We start from the raw sequence: 23,045 nt of genomic DNA on the forward strand, positions 1-23,045 counted from the left end.
ACCACGTGTGCCTAAAATTGGAATGATATGCAGCATTTTTTACTTTCAAAGCAACATTCCATCTATCACCAGTCTTATATAATGTCAGATTACATTTGTCAATTACAGTATAATCTGCAACTGTGGAAATTATTATATTGGAATTACTATCAGAAAACTGTGTGATCTGCTTGCAGTACACTTACGAGTAATTAAAAGTGCAATAAGACTTATCCCGTGGTGACACATTGGGAAACTAAACATAAGAACTGTAATTGGCGAGATATCAGGTTTTGTGGTATCAAACACACACCAATTGAAACTCGAGGTAGTGAAAGATGCTTGGCTCTAGGATATCAAGAAGAAACTTTGGATATGCAAAACAAGAGCAGTCAAAATTGGTCTGAACATGCATCACAAATCATGAATTTGGATCTTTCATGGGGAATTGGCCCAGATTATTACCCTCCATATCTATCTCCCAATAGATATGTCATTTATCAGACTCAACTCACACTGATTTATTGTCGTGTTACCTGTCAAATGTGTACTTTATAATTGTATTTACATTTTCCTGTTTAATGACTTATCTCACATAAAATTAGTTAAGAAATAAGTTGGTACATGCATTCTAATTAAGTTTACTTTTCTATGTGTTGGGTGTCTTTACCCATAGAGAGGAATTGAATAAAATGTGAAAAGTTGTACCTAAATGGAGACATTGTCCACAGTATGTAATTGTAACATTTAAAATGTTTTAATATATTTAATTATGCTACAGACTTATCTGACTACATCATATTGTATACAGAGGGTCAGTCACTACAATGCACATGGAAACAAAGACATGTATTAGTGATTAGATCCATTGAAGTTCCACATATAAAATCACTTTTCCAAACAAACAGAAGTAATAATTATACTTTCTAGACTTTGGATGTATTTACACTGTCATTTATTCACATAACATCATAGAGTTGTGTCAATACTCTGTAGTACACACATACATGCATTGAACATTGTGTTTGTTTCTACCTTTCTTTCAGAGGTGTATAGTCCATTTTAGTCAGCAACTTAGCATCACTCTGACATAGCCCTCGCAGTATTTTGAGAATTTGAATGATAAACACTGCAGTCATTATGTTATATTCTGTTTATGCTATGTTAGTTTACTCAAGTGTTCATGGGCTGTATCTCAGGTAACAGTTAGTCAATTTTGGTGCGTGTTCTGAATATTGATTTGATGTCTTTTAACAGGCGTCTTAAGAAGGTGCTTGTTGCACGAAAAGCATACCAATTTCTCTACAAATGTGGATGTTAAAACTTAAATGATGTTAACTATTACTAGAACATAGCTAGAGGTAGTACTTGGGCAAACATGACCTTTTATGATTGACATCATACGGTACTTGAACCCCCCAAATTACACCACAGAAAGTAAATCTTGGAGTTAAAAAACTGCAATGATTGTAAGATTAATAAAATAAGATATAGATACTCTAGCATACAGGAGAATATTGTATTTAGTACTGTATTCTTACTTGGGCGCTGCTTTGAAGTGACATAGGTGCAGCCATGTTTTGCAAGGTACAGTGAGCACAACTTTCGTAGGACTGGGTACCATCTCCATATCCCTCTACACACTTACGTGGCTAGTTAATGCCATCTTATTTAAGTTAAGGACTCACGGCAGGTATAATTAACCTCTGTCACAACTGCAGCCATTGGAATAAAAAATCACCACCTTGACAGCAGTCAGATACCTATAATTATGCACAGCAAGCTCCCGTAAGCACACAGAATTAGCTTCACTGTGGCAAGAATTCTTTACAAAACCCCAGAATAAATATATGCTAAATTAGCTTCACATGCCCAGTGTTTCTAAAATGTGTCAAGTGCAGACTCACATAGGTACTGCCCTCCTCTGCTAGTTATAGAATTACATGCTAATTAACGCTAAATTTGTTTTAGCATGTCCAGGTGCTGCCATCCTCTGCCAGAAGCAGCCTCAAATTCCCCAATGCTTCTATATTCTGCCATTAAATTAAAGTTGCATTCAGTGCTGGATTATCATTAGAATTAAATACAGCACTCAATGCATGGTACCCAGATGGGGTAACATCTCAATTTTTATAAAGTTCTGCAAGGTGCATTTGTCCAAAAAGAACATACATTTTTCCATAACAATCATACAGGGTGAAAAAACACAGAAGCTTGGGGGCGCTGTTGAGCAGCCTGTAACATGGCTGCCTAGCTTTTTAGCTCCGTGCCCGACTGCCAAATATCCACCTACATCAGCGGCCCTCTTCAGCATCCTGCGTTGGGAATAAGTGTGACGCGTTGGCGAAAGCCAGAGCAGCAGACAGAACCATCCCTGGGAAAAAACGGAGCATCACGGCTGAATAGGCACCTCTTCGCCTCCCCGGCTGGCTGCCTACCCGCTGTGTCCTGCCAGGCTGCGCGTCGCCGCTGCGGGCCCGGCCCTCCAAACATCGCTGAGGCTGCGGACCTTTTCTCCTCCCCGGCCGGCTGCCTACCTGCTGTGTCCTGCTGGGCCGCGTGTTGCTGCCGCGGGCCTGGCCCTCCGGACATTGCTGGGGCTGCGCTTCCTATGCTGATCCTGCTCTCTTTGAGGCGCGTTGCGCCTGAGCCCGCTGCTGCACGGGGCTGCTCCTCCTCGTCTGTGTGCCCCTGGAGCTGTGTCGGCGTGGCAGCTGGAGCCGCACGCCCTGGTGCCTGATCGGCCTGTGCGGTACTGTGGGGGCCGTCAGAGTGGTGCCTCCGCTCCGGTGTGAATGCGACCCCCCGCCTTGCACCCAACCCGGTGATCTCCGTTCTGCGGAGAGCTCTCTGGCCACGGGGCCGGCCGCCCTCCACTGCAGCCCCCATCTCAGCAGCCTGCCTGTGACCCTCCTCGAGCTCCGGATCGCGATCCAGCGGCAGCTGGGGACCTAGACTGCGACGTGAGATCCGGAGTTGCTCTGCTGCAGGTGAGGAGCTGGGGGGGGCTGAATACAACACGCCCTGTGTCCCCTCCTTATCTGCTTCAGGTCTGGCCCTGCTGTAAAGCCAGTCCAACTGGCCCTGGACACCCCGACACAGACTATACCCACCAGGACCCACACGCCCGGGGGCATTATACTAGACCTTGGCGCCGCCCCATACCTGGGGATCGACACGGCGCCACCCCCCCACCCCCGCTGGGCTCCACACACTGAAAGCGCGGTCTGCCCACCTCCTCCGGACTGAGATCCTACACCTGGGGCACTGCAATAACTCCCCTAACTGAAAGTGAACAGCGCCATGGGGGGCCTTGGGGACTTGCCTCCCCTGCATCTTGCGCGCTGCCTGGGCGGCTGGGGGACCTCACATCACGCCATCCTTCTTCCTCACCTGTCCAGACGCCTTGAACTATACCGACTGCCACTGCTGATATATTCGGTCTGCGGCCATCCTGTGCCTTACACTGCGCCCCATCTGGTCTGCTCCCCGCCTGGCCTGTGACGCCTCATTGGGATGGTTGATGTACTGATCCACTCTGAATAAAGCTATAGGCACCCCGGAACAAAGCAATCCAATAAGCCGCTTACCCCCATCCCCTCCCTGTGCTTGGCTTGGCCCCCAGTGGGACAGTGAGACCCCCTCTCTCCCGTCCTGACACAGACATCCCTAAAGGACTTAGTGGCCACGGACCACGCGTCCTGCAGAGCTTGGCCCTGAACTACTCCATCGATCTCCCAAAACATGTCACATAAATCGCGCGGGGCCAAGAAGGCGGGGGCAATGGATAAATATGCCAAGTCGATTCCCAGATAGGAGCAGGGAGGGTCTGCCTCGAGCCATGATGACTCAGATCCACCTCTTAACCCCCTCTAGCCCGACTTGACGACGCTAATGGAAACTATGGCGAAGAACAAGAAGCTGGACGACATCAACGCAAGCGTGGCTTCCATGCGGACCAAACTAGATCAACACGGGACTACACTAACGGAGGCAGAGACCAGAATTGGGGCCAAAGAGGATGAGGATGAGGTGCACTCTCTTCAAAACACAGTCTCTGACCTGGTGCGTGATATGAAGCAAGTCAAGGCGAAATGTGATGACTTGGAGTCTAGATCCCGAAGAAACAACATCCGCATTGTGGGGGTCCCGGAGTCCGCCCTCAAAGGCAAAATGGAACAGGCTGTTGAAAACCTCCTCAGAGACCTTCTGGATAACCCCCAACTTTCTCCGTTCTTTATGATCGAGCGCGCTCACCGGGCGCTGACCGGCCGCCCTAAGCCGGCTGACTTCCCCAGGCCGATCATTGCTAAGGTCCTCAGCTACAGGGACAAAGACCACATACTACGCTTGGCCCGCGAGAAGGGAGAACTGAAACTGGAGTCTCAAACTATCCAAATCTTTCTGGACTTCTCTGTTAGCGTGCAAGCAGAGCGCAGGCAGTTTAATGGCATGAAGAAGATGCTCAGTGAGAGGAAAATTGAGTACGCCATGCTCTTCCCGGCACGCTTGAAACTCACTCATCGCAACAAACTGTACTTCTTCACGGTCCCGGATGAAGCAATGTAGTTTCTCGAATCACACATTCCGCTCTCTGATCTTGTGGATGAGCCAATAGACAACGACTGAGGATATGCGCGTCGGCCACCACAGGTGGGCCCCCTCGGGCACCACCACTACACACACCGTCTAATCTCCCTTTTTGAACTTATGTACTTTCGCATCCTGTCTATCCTTTGCTAGTCGCAACTCAACACACTGGTTCCCTTGAAAATGTAATGTCATGTATCGCTGTACGACCTATGGTGCACTGCACCAGCCTCTTACTTAAGTTGGGTAAACGGCCGCAGCGACCCCTGCTGCAGCTGCAATGCCAAAGTTGGCAGGTTATGACCATTGGTTGTGCCCCAGTTGGGAATATAGGCAGGCGTTGCCTTGTTGGGCTTGGCACGCCTATGTCAGGTCTCAGTGTGGGTATTTTTGCACTGCTGGGTTGGGGTGGGCAGTGAGTATGGGGGGGGGGGTAAAGTTGTGGGATGTTATTCCAAAAATGGCAAGAAAGTCGTGGCTTGGAGGGCGGAGGGGTGCGCCATTGCATCAGCAACTGTCACATGGTCTACAAGCGATGCTACACGGTGCTGGGATGCCCCATAAAACTGTAATATGGCCATTAGACTAATGACGTGGAACATCCGGGGGCTAAGCAACTTCACAAAGGCCTGTAGGATAACAGTGTACGCCCAGAGGCACAGGATCAAAATACTCCTCTTACAAGAAACCCATGCTCTCGGTCATCTCTCATCCTCCCTGGCACCTGCATGGGGAGCCAATAAATTCTATACAACCTATTCCTCTCTGTCCAGGGGAGTCCTAACCTTGATCCACAAATCAGTGGAATTCTCCTGATGACATCAACACCCTGCTTATGAGATATATTGGGGTCCCAATCATCTGGGGGGGACATGAACCTTATCTTAGACAGCGTGCTGGACAGATCGGGCACTGCAAACAGGACGATGTCCAGAGCCACCCGTAGGCTCCAAGCACACATGGCCTCTGCTGGCCTTACCGACGCCTGGAGAGCGCTTCACCCACTCACTAGGGATTACACTTTCTATTCCTCTGTACATGACAGCCATTCTAGAATTGACCTTTTTCTCTTATCAACTGGGCTAATGGGGAAAACTTCAGACATACAGATACTACCATGCACGCTCTCGGATCATTCCCCAGTGACGCTGGAAATCACACTGCGGCCCTCACCATTCCAACTGGCGCTTCAAATCAAAGGCATTGCATGACATAGTTTTTAAAGCTGATATCCTTGCAGATATTAACTTGTTTTTTGATAACAACAAGCGTCATGACACAACCGATGGGACTCGGTGGGAGGCATTTACGGTTTTTATCGGAGGGATGTGCATCTCTAGGGAAGCAGGGGTCCTGAAAGACATTAACAATTCCCTACAACGCTCCAAGATCAAACTCAAGGAACTTGAGCGGGAATAAATCTCCGCCCCCTCCCCACCCACACTGGTGCAGATAAGGACAGAATTGGAATCCTTTGAGGCGACGGTATCAGGGACGAGAGCGGGGTGCAGCATTGGTCTGACCAACCCATCCTGGAGACCTTTGCAGAATTCTACGCTGCTCTTTATGCTCCGCAGCGCGAGCATAGCCCACAGGACCTGAATCTCCTCCTGGACCAAATTCCCATGACCTATATAGCCCTCTCCTTTTAGGGGCCCCACAACAGCTGATCAAAATAAAGCAGTGCAGAAAATTAAAAATGTATTACGAGATCATTTTCAGAGGGGGCCACATTTCGCCTGCCTGGGGGCCTCCACAGGGGTTTAATCTGGCACTAATTGCATTGTGCCCATTAAAGTCGCATATACCTAATCTAGTCATCATATGTAACGTACAGCCTTACATGACCATTTGCTGCCATTACATACCTAGGGCAGCAATATGCACCCCACTTCTACCATCTCATACCATGTCAAGTGTCTTAAGAGGGCTGTAGCGCCACATGTCCAGGTGCTGCCACCGTAAGTGAACCCTCACCAGTGCCACCCCATTTGAACATAAGATGACCTATCCAGAAACCTAGTGTGCCATAGAGAGGGTTTACGTATTCTAGAGGTGCTCCTACTCTGACGTGACTTGACTGTCTGGTATACCCCACATGTCCAGGTGCTGCAGCCATATCTGTAGTCTCAACTGCCCAGTTTCTACTATCTTATATCAAAGCTGAAGCCCCACCAGTGCCACCCACTCAGAGCAAAAAATGACCTATATGGAACTACAGAACACCACAGCACTGTGTGGGGAGGGTGTGGGGCCTTTTTCTAGATGTCCTCCTTCCACGCAATGTGACCGACAAGTATAGCCCTACACATCCAGGTGCGCCACTTTATGTGTAGAGTAAATGCCCAATTACTGTCATGTTGTGTCAAGGCTCAGGAACTGCCAGTGCCACCCACTCAGAGCAAAAGATCAACTATCCGATAAACAGGTGCACCAGATCGAGCAGAGCTGTATTCTAAAGCTCCTCCCCCTCTCATGTGGCTGCAGCCTCTCCTGGAACAACGCATGCTACCATGGAGCAAAGAGAACTCAGGAAGTTCAGCTCCATCATGCTCTTTTCCTCTTTCACCAGCTGCCGTGAAGTTTCTAGCCTTTTTCTCTAATCATTCTATGCAGACTAAATGCAATGTCACACCTCTTTACCCTCTCTTTTCCCACCAGCAGACAACATGAAGCTGCTGAAAGGGTATGGGCAAGGAATAGGTGCCCCATTCTTAACGCCTCAGTAACCTCATATTGGATGCTCATGTAGTAAAAAGAACAGAAAGGAAACATGGCTTGCATCATTGTTGCCTTATGTTCCTGGTGCTCCCCTGACCTTTGGCCCAGGCTTTGCAATCGTTAGACCCTGTGTACCCAAGGGGTGTTGCCCTTGGTGGTCTTTTAATGATGTCAATCCAACACCTAGATAATTCTAGTAATTTGCTGAGTAAGTGTGTACATGGTGCTAAGTGAGTGCAGAGTGAGTGGTGAATTAAAGATTCACACACTTTGATTCTACTTCCTCCATTAGATTTCAATTCGACGCACAACATCATATTCATTATCAAGGACCCAACATAAAAACCTCTTGTCCTTTGCCAAAAGAACCTTCTTTCTAGGGGATATGAACATCTCAGTGTATGTCCACACCAATGACTACACCCAACGAGTCAGAGCAGAAACTGACAATTTGTACTTTACTCTTTGGTTCAAAAACCAGCACATATCAGATGCCACCACGTAGACCTCCTATTGCCACTGATACCCCAACCTAACAAGCTGCCAGCTTGTCTTTTGGTCATCCATTTCCTAATAAACTTCCTGATGGAAGGAGAGCTTTGTCCAAGTGCCAAGGGGATACTGAAGATCTGACATTCTCTACTAAAATACTATATCCTCCTTATTCCTGAAAATAGTCAGGCGCATCAAGCTTCTCACAACCCGCAGCCTGACCATCATCCTAGAACCCGTTGAAGAACATATCACCATTGACCTCAACAGTGAACCCTCTCAAACTCTGCAACTTAAATTTAGCCAAATCTCTGGCCAACACTCTGTACTCAGGCGAACTGGCACAAATTGAATTCCATGACATCACATGCGGATCACTGCTGAATGAAGACTCAACTCACTGCAGACTGCACAGTCTGCCTTATGTATGACAGAGGCTTGCACAAATCTAATGCCGCTCATTGCCATGTCTGGAGCTCAGCAACAAACAACTCCTGCAAAGAATTACTCAGAATTACAGGGAAATTACTACATCACCTCACGCTTCCTCCTCACTTCGACCGCTTGCTATGAGTTATGTGAGAAGCTTGTGCCAAAGTTGAGAAGATTCCAAATGTGGATTCCTCACAGCAAGAAGATAGAAAGCCTCGCTAGATTGCACTGCAGAAATGTATTACACATTGTGAGGAACTTAAGCATGCCATTATCTTGCCTCCTGAACAAACCATGTGTGCTTTGAGACAACATGGCCAACTACTAGCCCTTATCAGGCATACCCTTCTCTGCCTAAGGTTAGAAAAGCCAATTACATTATCTATAAGTATCATTATGGCTTCTACCCCTGTTAGAACATGGAACTGAAACTACTCTACTAAATATATGTAAGAAGCTATTCTTAGGCAGAGATCAAGGAAAAGGAGGTGCTCTAGTCCTACTTGGCCACTCTAACACCCTTAATACCCTCACTTCACTGCTTGTAAACCTCCTGAACAAGATAGTGTTGGGGGGCAGATGAATACGCCATCCATTGCTTCTGCCTCTCCTCCAGCCCAATACTGCACAAGTGAGAAACGTTACTCACTAAGGCAACCGTACCGCCTTTATCCCAGACAAGTGCAGCAGGAGATGGGCACAATCTCAGCTAAAGATGGCAAGAGTAATAAAACTAGCATTGCAACAATACATGTGCATGCATTGGACACAAAGCAAATGTGCACTAAACATGAAACATGTACACTAGGTAATATATGCATTTATTCATGAAGAATATTAACATAGCATTCATAAGACAGGAAGAATACTAACATAAGCAATGCTTAACTGAATGCAACATGAACGCCACACAAATATAGCTCACTAACATAGAAACGAGACAGTAATGGGCAGCCATCTTTTCCAAAAATGGAAGCCACAACATCCTTTCCAATTAAACGAAAGGCCTCAAGGCTTCACAGGAACACAAAATGTTGAAACCACAGAAATACAGGTACGTGCAGATCTCAGGCGGGAGCTGGCAACTACAACCAAGTTTACCGCGAATTAAGGAAGGTCAGAACGTTACAGTGAAAGTATGAGATAGCAATTCCCAGGACCCAAGAAAAATACTCCCAGTTCAATTAAAGTCTTATAAGAGTACAACCAGCATTTGTAAGCCAGGTGCAGGACAACTATAATCCAAAAGTCTCCATGATGAATAACTCAAGAGTATCCCCAATGGCAAGGGAAAACATAATACTCGCATCAATATTAGCTAAACTCCCAATAAATGAAGGGTGAAATGATTCCAAACACAGTCCCATCGCACAAGACCCATAATTGAAGAACACTGTCTATTGTTTAGCAACGAAAACAGATAGGACACCTGCCTTACTCCTTAAACCTATCCCCAGACACGAGACACTACACAATGCCAATACAAAGAGATCGCCCTGATTCCGAGCCTAGAAATAAGGGATGGTATCTACTTTAGTTGAAAGGAAAGCAGTCCGTTGACCTCCCTCGCCCTACTCCTGTTTGGCTCATGTCTTGATGACCTGTCAGTTGTTCAAGGTTGGTTAGTAAGAAGTAAACCAATGAAAATCTCCAATGTTACGCTGCCCATGAAGTAAGGTGCCAGTCAATAACATATTGCAGAAATTATGTCTTTTTACCTCAGTTTGGAGGTGGTCGCTGGAGTAGGTATCAGACAAGGGTTTCCCAATTAGAAATGTAACCCCTATAGAATGTATATGCAATCACCACTTTTGACGAATTCCTGTTCCCTGTAGGTTCTAGTAACAAAGATTACAGTATGATGTCAGTTATGACAAATGTTCAATATACAAATCATTGTTTTGTATGTAACTTGTGAGAACGCCATTAACTCAATGCTTGTATGCTGTCCCAGCCTTATTTTGATTATAATAAAGCTGGGTTTTGCCTTGCACTTTGTGTATTTCCGATATTGAGTCAGGTTTCAGCTGGCTCCAGAACCTCTGTGTAATATGGGACTTTCCAGGCCATCTTAACAACAGCTCTGATTGGAGGCATAGTGTTCAATTAATTTGCATCGTTCCTGGATAACTGAACCCTCCAGGTCAAGCTCAGCTCCTTCCTATCTCTTTCAAGTTGCATCACCTGTGGAGAACCCAAAGAATCAGTGACATCACTATATCCCTTTGGCTCACATCAATTCACACAACATCGGGTACTAGTTATTCCCGGAGGCGTCATGAGACCTGATCGATGCTCCTGCATCACATGTCTTTCAACAAAGGCAAGAACATAGCTCTCAGAAAAAGGCAACTGCACCAGGACTGGTGTCTTTGGCATCTGGGAACACATTGCATTTTTGGCAGCCTCTTTCCTGTTGGGCCAAGAGAGTTCATTAGGTGCCCTCTTCGACGTGCATGTGGCTTGATGTGCTTTGCCAGACGTGAGCCCATTCTGAAATAGCGCCAGGTTTTCAGCCCTAATGTGGCTTGCGGGGTACATTTACCAGCCCAGCAGAACTCCCCTGCATCACCAAACTGCATTTTCAGCAGTTAAAAGAATAATGGCTGCACTGGGTCTGCTGAGCACATATTCCCTTGCATTAAAAGTGCATTTTCAGCAGTTAAAAAAATAATGGCTTCGCTCTGTCTGCTGGGTACATATTCCCTTGCATCAAAACAGCGTTTTTAGCAGTTACAAAAATAATGGCTGCGCTGTCTCTGCTAAGCACATAGGGGGCGAGATGGAACATGGAACACCCCGAGACTGGCTGCATTTATTTTCTTCAAGTGCACCAAAGAGAAGAATTCAAAGGCAGCCTGGCTCAGCGCTGCTGTGCTGCCAGCTCAAAACTTCCAACTGAAAGAGGAAATGTTCTATGTTTAAAATGACTTTGCACTGGTGCTACTTTCATCTTTCTACATTACACAATTTGGTTCCAGTAAAACACAGCCATGCCTATCAAAATTCAGGATGAACACCATCAAATGAGGGCCATTCCTCTCTGAAAGGCATTGTTGCGTCAAGTAAAATCTGTGAAAGAGCAGAGAAATTCATTTCAGGCCGTACAGCAATTTTTTACTATTGCAACAAATGAACACAGCCAAAACCCTTCACAAGAAGCTCTCTCCCTCCCTTTGCTTGAGTCAGTTTCAAAGAAGCATTTTCTTGAACATATCCCTGTGTACAGAAATTGACTAGAGCTCTGGAAGCTTTCAGACAGCACAATGCGGGGAATACCGCATTTTGTTAAATGAATACAAATAAAAGGAACCTGCGTACTTTGCCTTGCAGAGAAATGAAAGGACATGATTGAAGCTAAATGGGAAAGAATACTGCAAAATGCCCAGAAACACAACTGTACATTGGGGAAAGAAAAGCTGCAAAAATATAGGTATAGTTAACTCTGTGTATTTTATTTTATTTACAAAAGGAATGTCAATAGCCTAGCTGACTCAGGCATTCCTGTTAGACCAGTTTGCCTCAAAGGCCATATTTCGCACCTCACCGTCATTTCCCATTGACATGGCAGGGACCCGGTTCTGTGGACTGCCAAGTGTGATAGTTACAGGGTGCCTCAGACTGCATGGCAGGTATGCTCCCAAGAACAAAGGGAGACTCCAACCCATGTGTTTCCCTCAGAAGTGTGAAAATCCTCTGCATTAAAACTAAGGACCTCAAAGGAGAAGCCATGGCAACCTCAAGATGCAAGGTTGACCAGTGAAGGACATTTGGCTGGGGGGTTGTAAAGACTGCCCACTTTTGGGAACAAGGCCAGTCCACTTGATTGAAAAGACTTTTTATATTAAGACATTTATTTCCGCAATCTGAAAAAGCAGTAATGTGAAATTATGATGGTTTTTAATGGGATTTTTGCACCAATAAAATAAGACGATGTGGATCTTCCTATCATGTGGGGGACGCGAACAGCATTAAAGTGATACTTTTGGGGAAAGCGTACATGGTACAGTTATTATACTTAAATGCAAATATGTCCGATATTGATAAGCTTCTGTGTATCCATTTGTCGATTTTTATGGGAATTATTTTCCATAGAAATTGCGAAAGATTGCTAGAAGGACAAAACAGCATCGTACAAACTTGGGGTTTGGAATGGTATATTCCTTTTAAAATATGGGATCTGCCTATCTGATTTTCAGGAGCATAACAATTGTAAATAAGTGTTGTGTTTCATAACTGGTTTTGCAAAAAGTAACTCTGGTATAACAATGCACATCATAAAACAAACACCCTAAAGCTGATGCCACTTCCCTGGTTCCAATCTGCTAACAGGGAGGCAGCAGCATTTCCAGCCTGACCTATCTCCTCTTAGAGGTATGTCCAGGCTATTTCCTCCCATATAATAAAAATCCTCTGACATCATCCGCCCTATATAAGGAGGAGACATTCAAAATTAAGGACATTCAAAAATCCAACCCGCAAAATCCAGAAATCCAGACATTCAACATTCACCCTGCAAGATTTCAGACTCCAGAGCCAGGCCAGAGGTAGCAGATCCAGGCAGATGCTCCTATCCAGGCAGAACCACTGATCCAGAATTAAACCGTGCAAAAAACCCAATAATTCAGGGAGAAAGGGGGAAAGGCTGCTGACCCTGTGGGATTATCCACTCACCAGACCTGTCCTTGCCCAGCTGATGCACCCTTCTGTCAACTCTGACCAGATCCCAGTTTCCCTGCTGTGTCCCTAGAGGAGAGCCCAGCTGGTGCCCAAGTGACCAGATCCTTGTCCCATTGTCCAGAGGCCCGGCTGGCTGTCCAACTACCCAATTCAAGTGCTTTGTGTAAGTGATACCCTTCCCCAGTACCCAAAAAGCTGCATCCATTGCTTTGTTACCTTGTGTTATGTCCAATCCCAAAGAAATCCTATAAGTACCCTAGTAAATTCTTAAATTGTCAGAATCCTCTGTGTAACCTCTCCTTAGGAAAATCTGTGTTAATCTCCATGTGTTAGCGCAATTCTTTCCAAATCATTTCAGTCTGTTGGATAAGCCCTTAGTACTATTTGGAATAAATTAATTAATTCTCATATAAAGAGGCACACGGCATGAATGGGTTAACATTGCAAATTAACCTTCTCGCGGGCAGTGTCCTTCTTTAATAATCTAGCCACTAAAAAAAAGTCTCAGTAGATAGAACCTGTAATTTTCCTCTTAAGACCGATTTTGCCTATGTAACTGCTTGCATTATAAAAATCCGATTTACTTTTCCTACAAAGTATCCCATACTGTCCCCATCAAGAGTCACCCTTTCACTTTAGTATCATACCTGTTATGTACCTTTGTACCTTAGCATTAAAACCGACTTACGATTTTGATTGTTTAGCCCAATTCCTGAATTGTTTGCTTGTTTTAAACCCGTGAAAATCAAGAAATTGCAATTTTGCCACGTGTGATTTTTGATGCACTGTTTTCTTCCCTAAAGTCGATTTTTTCATCCGAATGCCTGTTGTTTAGTACCTTTCCTTGTAGTCTGTAAGTTTCCTTGCTTCTGCAGTACAGCCATACGAATTCCGGTCTTATCCATTCAACCGCACATGGAAAATAACCATTCAGTGAATTCCGAGTGCCATTTTGCTCATTTTTCAAGGGTACAACCCGATTTTGGCCTCCCATTCAGGGGTGGAAGGTCGGATTTTCAATCCTATTTTTGCCTAGTATACCTGACTTCTTTTTACTCCTCTCTACCCACACAAAGCTTGGTTAACAGGGGTTAAGGGGCGTGTTGCAGGGGAAACGCCTAACTGTTGTGCTATTTAAAATTGGTACCAAAAAGTAATCTTGCTTGCATTCAATTCTGCATTGATGTGTCTGATGTTAGAAAGTAAATTAAGTGTACCATATCATTTTGCTGTGTAAATTATCCACACATTGGTAATTGCTGCCCGATATTAGGTCTGTTTGAATTTCCTTTGAATCTGAAAATAAATAAATATTTTATTATTACACACCGGCCTGGTTCATGGTCTATTGCGACACGGGGTGTATGTTAAGGGGTGTGTGAGACGGGCTGGCTTCCTTCTCAAAGCTGAATCCAAATTCATACATTTTAAAGCATTTATATTGTGCCACATCCCTTACCAGTGAAAAGAGTCCTGGTCTGGAGTTTGCCACGTCTTTAAATTCCGCTACAGTCTGCCATGACACACACAGGCTCACTCATATGGGGTTGGCCTCTGTCCCACTTTGGTTTTTGTTTCCAGGTCCTGCTAGTCTTTTCTCCGGTGCTGTATACCTCATCCTGGCTTGAGGTGAACATCTGACTTATCTGACCTTCCAAATTTGATTATATATGATTTCTCCAACTGTTTTCAGAAGATATAGAACCCTTTCCTTCTTGAACTTTGATTCGGGTAGGGCTCATAACTTTCCCATTGACGGCACTCCTCATCAGCCAGCCATAACCGTTCTACTGGGCCTCCTGCAGGGTCTGAAACCCAAAACATGAATCTGTAGAAACCTTTTGCACCAGCCGGCCATTGACCTTTGGACCTCCTAAAATGGCCTGGCACTAGGTGGTGCCTGTACTGTAGCTATTCTGGTGCTGGTAATTGCTTGTGCTGTAATATTCTGATTCTTGAAGCTATAGACTGTCTGCACCCTGTGTCCCTTCTAGCTTGGTTATCTGCCTCATGGGGTCCTGTTACAATGCCTGGTGACAGATTAAGCTCATCTATAAGTGTTTCATTCCTTGAGCCATTGTTTGTAAGCACGCATGTGCTACCTCTTGTCCTCATCCTGGCCATAGCCTGTAGAGACCACCTCAGTGGTGAATGTCGCTCTCTGCAAACACTAATACTAAATACATGCTCTTTGTTACATGAGACCATATTGTAATCATTGTTATTGTATGTGACTTTCTGGACCACTCGCCATATTTCTGCAATACATCTCATATTCAACCGTAAGATTATGGGCTGTCATTAGCCCTTTCATTTGTTTTCGTTTCCCCTCCATTTATTGTTCTCATAGCTACCTCTTGATTTGCTCATAAGGTTCTCTGAACTGTAGTATACACTGTGCATATGTCCATCGTATCACTGTAAGACTTCATACACCGCACTAGTATCCACTTTACAAAACTCAAACATACTTACTATTAGCATCTGTGCCAGTTACTCACCCATCAAAACATTAGTGCAGGGTGCTGCAGTCATATGACAGGACGATGCCCTTATACTTTAGATAGCACATCTAGTTTTTAGGCTACACAGACTGTAGAGGTTCAAAATGCAGAGCTGTGACTTACGTTATACAACAAACTCATTGAAACAACAGAGCTATCCCCCCTTCCAAGTTAGCCACCTTTACAGGCTCTAGCCTCAGCCATCAAAACGATGTATAGAGTCCCACAGATTTTACAGGTTCAGACTGTGGATATTAGGGCTATCCACCAATGCGAATACATTAACCCTGTGGCCTCAAGCAGTGGAGTCGCTCAGGCATCAGATGGCAGACACTCCAACCTTGCAGACAGCCATTTGCAAATTCAGACCATGGAACGAAGACATGGGCCCAATATTAGTATTCACCACACCTAAAATAAAAGGAAGCACAGAGCTAAACACATGCTGTCAAGGAGCCAATAGTCAAACACCTTTCACAAACAAAGTCATGAATATAAAAATGTAGTCACCTATCAGAACACTCCTTTGGGCAACTACTCTATCAGCACATGTATAAAAAGAGGCACAAGGCTCCTGACCTAGTGCATGTTAGGACGGTGTGCAAGAGAGAGAGTGTTACATTGAGTGGAGAAATAACAGTAGCAGAGAGCCAGTGTTGGCAAAGCCAAGAGGCCAACTAGATAAAAGTGTACAAGGTATTAAGAGAGGGATGTCAGGAGCCACGGACAGACTCATTGTCCCATGCAATGTCGCTGTGGTCGCTACAGCAGAGTATGGAAGTTTCTGTGGCGGCTAGGACTCAATGTCCTGAAACGGCTAGCGATGGACGCGCGGCATCAGGACATGACATGATGCATCATGGTTGCCTTGGCAATGTGTTGCGTGTGATGTTTGAGAAGCCAGAAGAAGAATAAGAGACCAGCGTTCAGATGCAACAGCACTCGATCAACCTCTGGTGTGTCGAGCGGACTGTTTGTGCTTGTTTATCATCTCGTATCTTTCTCTGTGTACAGTTTGGAACTGCTTTGACCCTGCCTTTGGATTACCCCTGATTGTGACACTTCTTCTGATTTCCTGTGATCGACATGGCATGTCCCTCAACTCCTGCAGAGACTTTCCTTTTAGCGTGCTCTACCCTTGGTTTCGCAAGTGGACTTCTATGGATCTCTGGATTACGGTCTATGTGGGTGATTCCTGGATTCCCTGTCTGGAATTGCCAGCCTATTCGTTGCACCCTTGTGCCACCCGGGAGCACACTGTGTATTTTATTTATATTTTCAATGCGTCCTCGTTCCATATGTGCAGTAGTCCTTCTTTTGCTTACCATTATTCACCATCAACTTCTGCATCTTTGGTTTTACCTGGTACAGGTGAGTTGACTGCTGTATTTCTGACTTGTGTATGTGCTCTGTGAACACCATTCTTAACAGCCCCATGTTCGTCCATCACTATGGACGCCACAACCGATCCACTGGCTGCTCTGGTCCAGGCCAAGACAACCCTGAAGACCGAGATGACTATGGTCCATGCTCACCTACTTGCCCAGCTGGACGCCCTACAGGCTGTTGCTCAACTGTTAATTGCGGAAGCAGGGGTTTGCAGCAGGAGCTGCAGCAGCACCTGCTGGTGCTGTTACTGCACCAGTGGCCACCACAGTGTCCTTTCCGTTGGCTCCCCTGCAGCGTTTTGTGGTTGATCTTGTACTTTCAGGACCTTCTTGAATCAATGTAGACTGCACTTCCTATCTAGGCCCATGGCCCTTCCTGATTCCGCTTCCAAAGCTTTTTTCAAGCCTTCCTATCTAGGAGAGGGAACAGCTACATGAACATTCTGCTAAATTCCGCTATTGGAAGGCAACATTGCCTTGCTTTATTATTTCAAAGCCCTGATCAGGGCATTGGGATGGGTGTTTGACAAACGGCGTAAAAGGGCTAGTGACAGACCTGGAAATTCGGGACCTGACTCAAGGATGGAAGGAACTGCTGTGGTATATTGGACGTTTCAACCAGTTTACGGTTGAGACCCACTGGCCAGCAGATAAGAAGGTGGCAGTGTTCTACAGAGGTCTTTGAGAAGACATTAAGGATGCCTTGTCAGTGGTTCTGGTTATTCACACTGCCTACCCTGCTCTGTTGGATTTGATTCTGCAGATGGATGCACGCCAAGCAGAATGAAGGGGAGAGAAAAGAAATACAGCACCTCTCCCACTCACGTCGGCAGATGAACCCTTGTCAACGCCTGATGGTGCCAGCTGTACTGAAGAACCTATGCAAATAGGGGCTGTACGAGGGCCCCTGAATCAGGAGGAGAGGCACCGGCAAAGGAAGGAAAACCTATGTAGGTACTGTGGACAGTCCAACCATTTTCTTAGGAAATGCCCAAATCAACTAGCAAAGAATGTGGGAAACTTTATGGCTCGCCCCTGACAGGGAGCATATGGACGAGCCAGGTGGTATGTCATGTCTACATCTCATCCGCCAAAACCGGGTTGTCCATCCTACGGTTTCCAATTCCGCTGTTTATAAAGGACCAGCATCCAGTGGACACTACGGCTGTACATGATTCAGGGGCCACCGGAATATGAATTAACAAGACCTATGCCAAATAATTGTGAATTGTGGAGGTAGATAATCCCATGCCTGAACCTGTATGTGTGGTAGACGGACAGGAATTGTCAACTGGCCCTATCACTGTGAACACCCCTCAGATGACGCTACTTAGTTTGAGACACAACCGGGAACTTGTGCCTTTCAGCCTGATTGATGCTCTGCATTACGGTATTATTCTTGGACATCATTGACTGAAGATACATAACCCGTCGTTCAACTGGGAAACAGGTACAGTGGGATTCAAGTCCTCATATTGTATTTCTACCTGTTTGCACTACTGCAAGGATTTCTATGCACACTCAGGGCCTAGTGTATCCCTGCTTTCCTCAGTTCATAATATTGCAACCCTTGAAATAGGAGTACAAGACAACTATACAGATCTCACAAATGTGTTTGATCAGAGGAATGCATAGACTCTACCACCTTACAGGTCTTTTGACTGCCCGAACGACCTGATTCCCAATACTACCATCCCTTGTGTGAAGATATTTCCCCTCGCTAAACAAGAGAACCTACGGCATTATCTGTCGGACATCCGAAGGTCAGGGTTCATTAGGCAATCCAAGTCACTGGCGGCTTCACTGCTCTTTTTTGTGCAGATGAAAGGCAGGGACACTGTACTTGTATTGATTACCATGCTGTAAATTCCATCAACATTTAACAAGCGGTACCCCCTACCTCATATAAAAAATGTCTTATTGGAGCAGGTCAAAAGGGTGGTTGTCTTCACTAAATTGGACTTACGCGGTGCGTACCATCTGGTGCATATCAGTTCAGGCAACTAAGTGGAAGACCGCCTTGTGGATTCGTAATTGATTATACGAGTATCAAGTGATGCCTTTTGGACTGTGTAACATGCCTGCCACTTTCCAGTATCTCATGAATGAGGTGTTACGAGACATGTTGGATCAGTACATTATTTGTTACCTGGATGATATTCTGATTTTTTACGAGTCAATGTCTGACCATCTGATACGTGTACGTTCCGGGTTGTTATGCCTGAGAGAACATAGTTTGTTTGTTAAGGCAGAAAAATGTTGGTTCCATTCCACGTCGTTGGAGTTCCTGGGCTTTGTATTGACTCCTCGAGTGGTACAGATGGAAAAAGACCAATACCTACTACCGCTAACCCCTCTGGCTTTTATTATCTTCCCAAATTTCTACTGCAGATTCATCGGCGGATTCTCAGCCATAATCTACCCATTGAGGGCCCTAACCCGAAGAAAACGCGATTGTGTTTCTAAATGCCGCTGTATTTCTGTCTGCTGCGGCTTTCACTTTGCAGTGGCTTCAGCTTGGAGTCGCCTGGGCTCCAAGCTGAAGCTAACGCAAACATAAATACAACGTTGTTGTATTTAAAAAGGCTGCGGTTTTCTTTCTAAGCACGAGAAACCTGGAAAGAAAAATACTGCGTTTTAAAATACAACCGCGTTGTATTTTGTCTGCAGCAGCTTTCTTTTAGAGTCTCCTGGGCTCCTTCGGGTTGGGGGAGCACAGGAGATCCAAGCAAAAAACCGCTGCAGTCAGAAATACAACATTGTTGTATTTGTGTTGCCATGGTTTTCTAACCACGGCAATCAGAAATACAAAAACATTGTATTTATAATTGCCACAGCTTTGCTTTTTGCCTTCATTTTATGTTTTCTGTGCTTCCCTGGGCTTGGGGAGCACCGAAAACGTGAAATTGAAGGCAGCCTCCTCAGCTCATGTTGAGCTCTGCTCTGGCGGCAGTAAGCAAAAGCTCCCAGTAGGGGGCTTTTGCTGCTTGTTTAGTGCCGACAGTGCAGAGCTTAACATGAGCTGAGGAGGCTGCCTGAAATGGCAAAATGGATGCTCCCATGTAAACTCTTTGAGGCTCGTTTGCTCAAAAGTTTACATAGGAACATTCTTTATAAATATTTTTAATGCATGTTTTTGATTATTGCCCATCTATTGGGACAATAATATTTTTAAGCGAACTACTCCTTTAAGAGCATGTGTATCATTTTTAAAAGTTTCTACGGGCCTTCTGAAAACCACTTTTTCTACAAGAAGCCATCGGCCAAATGGAATAACTCAACAGGCTTACAAAAAGGAAAGGAAAGGTGGTTGCTCCTTCTCAGTACAGGCAATAATGACTTGAAACTACTTACTGCCCCCCACCCTCTTATTATGTAACAAAACCAATCTGCTAACATTCAGGAAAAATATGAAAACCTACCTCTTCAATCAGAATGAAAGCCAATAACCATTCTATGATCCTCTGGCGTCCTAGGAGGGAGGGAAGGAAGGAAGGAAGGAAGGAAGGAAGGAAGGAAGGAAGGAAGGAAGGAAGGAAGGAAGGAAGGAAGGAAGGAAGGAAGGAAGGAAGGAAGGAAGGAAGGAAGGAAGGAAGGAAGGAAGGAAGGAAGGAAGGAAGGAAGGAAGGAAGGAAGGAAGGAAGGAAGGAAGGAAGGAAGGAAGGAAGGAAGGAAGGAAGGAAGGAAGGAAGGAAGGAAGGAAGGAAGGAAGGAAGGAAGGAAGGAAGGAAGGAAGGAAGGGAGGGAGAGAGGGATGGAGGGAGGGAGGGAGGGGTTAGGAATGATTTACAGTTGTGATTTAGCACAAGGAGTACTTCTGTGGTAGGAAGTGCCCACTTACCCCATGTACTTGTATCACTGGAACTGTGCATCAAATCCAGTCAACACTTAACAAACAGCCTCTAAAGACTGCTTTTGGCTGCCCTGCTTTATCTGCAGTACGTTACGTGCAGAGTTGATTTCTCGTCGATTTTCCCTTCCATAGATCATAATGGAATCATCAAAGATTGGATTGAGGTGAAACTGAACTCAACAAACCCCTTGAGTTACAACAGCATCAATGGGGAATTCAAGGTGAACAAGAGGGGGCTGTATTACCTGTACTGTCAGGTGAGTACCTAGCTCTTCCTGGTATTGTTGCACTATGGGTGTGATTACAAGTTTGGTAGTAGTGGTAAAACACGTGGTATTTCTGAATAGTGTACGTTTTACCATTCCACCAAAATATGAGTTAATGTACCGCAATTCTTCATTCATGCCTGCTTTTCTGTGTAGTAATATTGCATTTCCCCACAGTCCAAAATGGCGAATAACTGGGGCCTAAGGACTCAGAATCACGCCGACCCATCATGTTACCACATTTATAACGGTAAACGGTTTGGCTATATACCCCCAAACTCCTAATGGCCCATCATGTCTTTGCGGACTCATTCTGCAAAATATTCTCTTTATTTGGGGCACATTCTTAGCTTGCGGCAAATATGATGGAATAAGATGTAGAGTCAGATACTGATGATGCCTGAAATTGTAGCATTATTTATTTTCCATTGGTATATTGTGCATGAGTTTCAAGCTTTGTTTGGATGCTAGTCTGTTTCACACCAGTGTGTATGCCTGTTCAAAAGGGAGTCAAATAAGTTTGGCCTTATCTTCTTATCATCACACTGTGAATTCAGAGCAAGTATTTAATGGTATTTAAGGGTAAACCCATGTGAGGCGGTGATGAATATTTCATGACTGATCCACTTTGTACTCTCTTTACTGGTAATTCCCCATGGGAGTCTGTTATAAAAGGATGATATTGATTACTATTAACCTCATTGAATGCATATTGAAGGGGAAAAAAAACGGAATTAACAGAATTACTGCCACTTTTACTGCACCACCATTTTATGAATTTGTCAGGAATTATTTCCTCCAATTTATCTAAAATAATTGGAGGAATTATCACGGGCAGATTTGCCGCTGGCAGTCCTTTTACCAAAACCCAATGGCGTCGTATTGGGCTCTATAATTATGCAATAAACCCTGATGAACGGGGGCGTTACCAGGTCAGCTAATGCTGTTTCTCAATTTAAGAAACTACAAAACAAAATGGCATCCATGGACAAGAGAGAAGGGAACTACATAATTATAATTATAATTGTTATTTTATAACGCGCTTAAAGGATAGTTCCGGGACTTTTTTTTTATTGTCCCTACGGTTCGGCCATGTGTTTTTAAGCATAACTCGGTAGATCGTAGAAAACTTTCCTATGGACCTTACCCGACTTTTCGTCCATTATCGCACTCGAAATCAGCCGCCATTTTCTGATAATCCTATCATTTCCCCCCATCGCCCTGGCTCAACTGCTTTTGCGGCACTAAATCAAATCCCCCGCCCCTGAGCCTGACATCAGCAGAAGCGTACCGCCCATTTCCCAACGCCAAAGCACGTTTCGTGTCAACAATCGCTGCGCTTCAGCTAATGAAGTGTCGCCATGGAAATGGCAGGACGCCTCTTTCCTCAATAAGTATAAACACACTGTTTCACAACACACAGCAGAAGATTTTCGATTCCATTACTCTCTCTGTTTTACTTTGAGTATTCTGTGACTCGTTTCTGTGCTCTGGTCAGCTACCTTCGCCGCTTCTAGGCCTTGTGAACACCTGTACCATCTCTGTAAATTATTTTACTTTCTTTACCACACAATGGCTACAATAATGCCGTATATGTACGAGCCCGAGTACACCGAGGAAGAACTACTGGAAAGGCAAGCACGCGAAAACGATGGGGATTCGGACGGCAGTTGGGAGGACCAGTCAACGGATGAAGAGCCTGGACCATGTCGCATGGACGGCGTCTCCACCTGGTGCACGTGCAATCGGTGCGAGCTAATGCCAACTGAGGAGGAGAACTGCTGCTGCCGTGAAAATTCCGGGTGCTTGGCCTACATTTCGGAAGGCGAGCCAAGTCCGCAATGCATCACCGAGCTGCCAGAGTTCAGGGAAGCCTGCCTCTCACGGACCGTGTTGAGGATGATGATGGTGCTTATGCACGAACTTCGCGGCACTGTTCGTCCGCGTAATCCGAGTAACGAGTAAGTATACTCTGGTTGTGATGTCAGTGATGCCACTACTATTTCATGGTCGTCTCCCACATATAAAATTACATCTACATATCATTCGAATGCATGTAAATTGGTTCCATATTGTGCATTTTCTAGATAGAATTTTTTTCAAAGCAGAATGACATTTTTTACCTGAATCGACAGTGATA

The 23,045-nt window shown here is 45.2% G+C and overlaps 1 protein-coding gene across 4 annotated transcripts in view; it reads left to right on the forward strand.

The window, feature by feature from the left end:
* TNFSF12 (TNF superfamily member 12) overlaps positions 1-23,045 on the forward strand; it is a 503,302-nt gene that overhangs the window by 453,873 nt on the left and 26,384 nt on the right. For all 4 annotated transcript variants that reach the window (XM_069646220.1, XM_069646221.1, XM_069646227.1 and 1 more), the window contains one exon: positions 20,772-20,896. In XM_069646220.1, coding sequence (XP_069502321.1) covers positions 20,772-20,896 — 125 coding nt within the window. The remainder of the gene's footprint in view (positions 1-20,771; positions 20,897-23,045) is intronic.

The sequence above is a fragment of the Ambystoma mexicanum genome, chromosome 1p, assembly GCF_040938575.1.
Source record: "Ambystoma mexicanum isolate Mex_15411 chromosome 1p, UKY_AmexF1_1, whole genome shotgun sequence".
Taxonomy (NCBI): Eukaryota; Metazoa; Chordata; class Amphibia; order Caudata; family Ambystomatidae; genus Ambystoma; species Ambystoma mexicanum.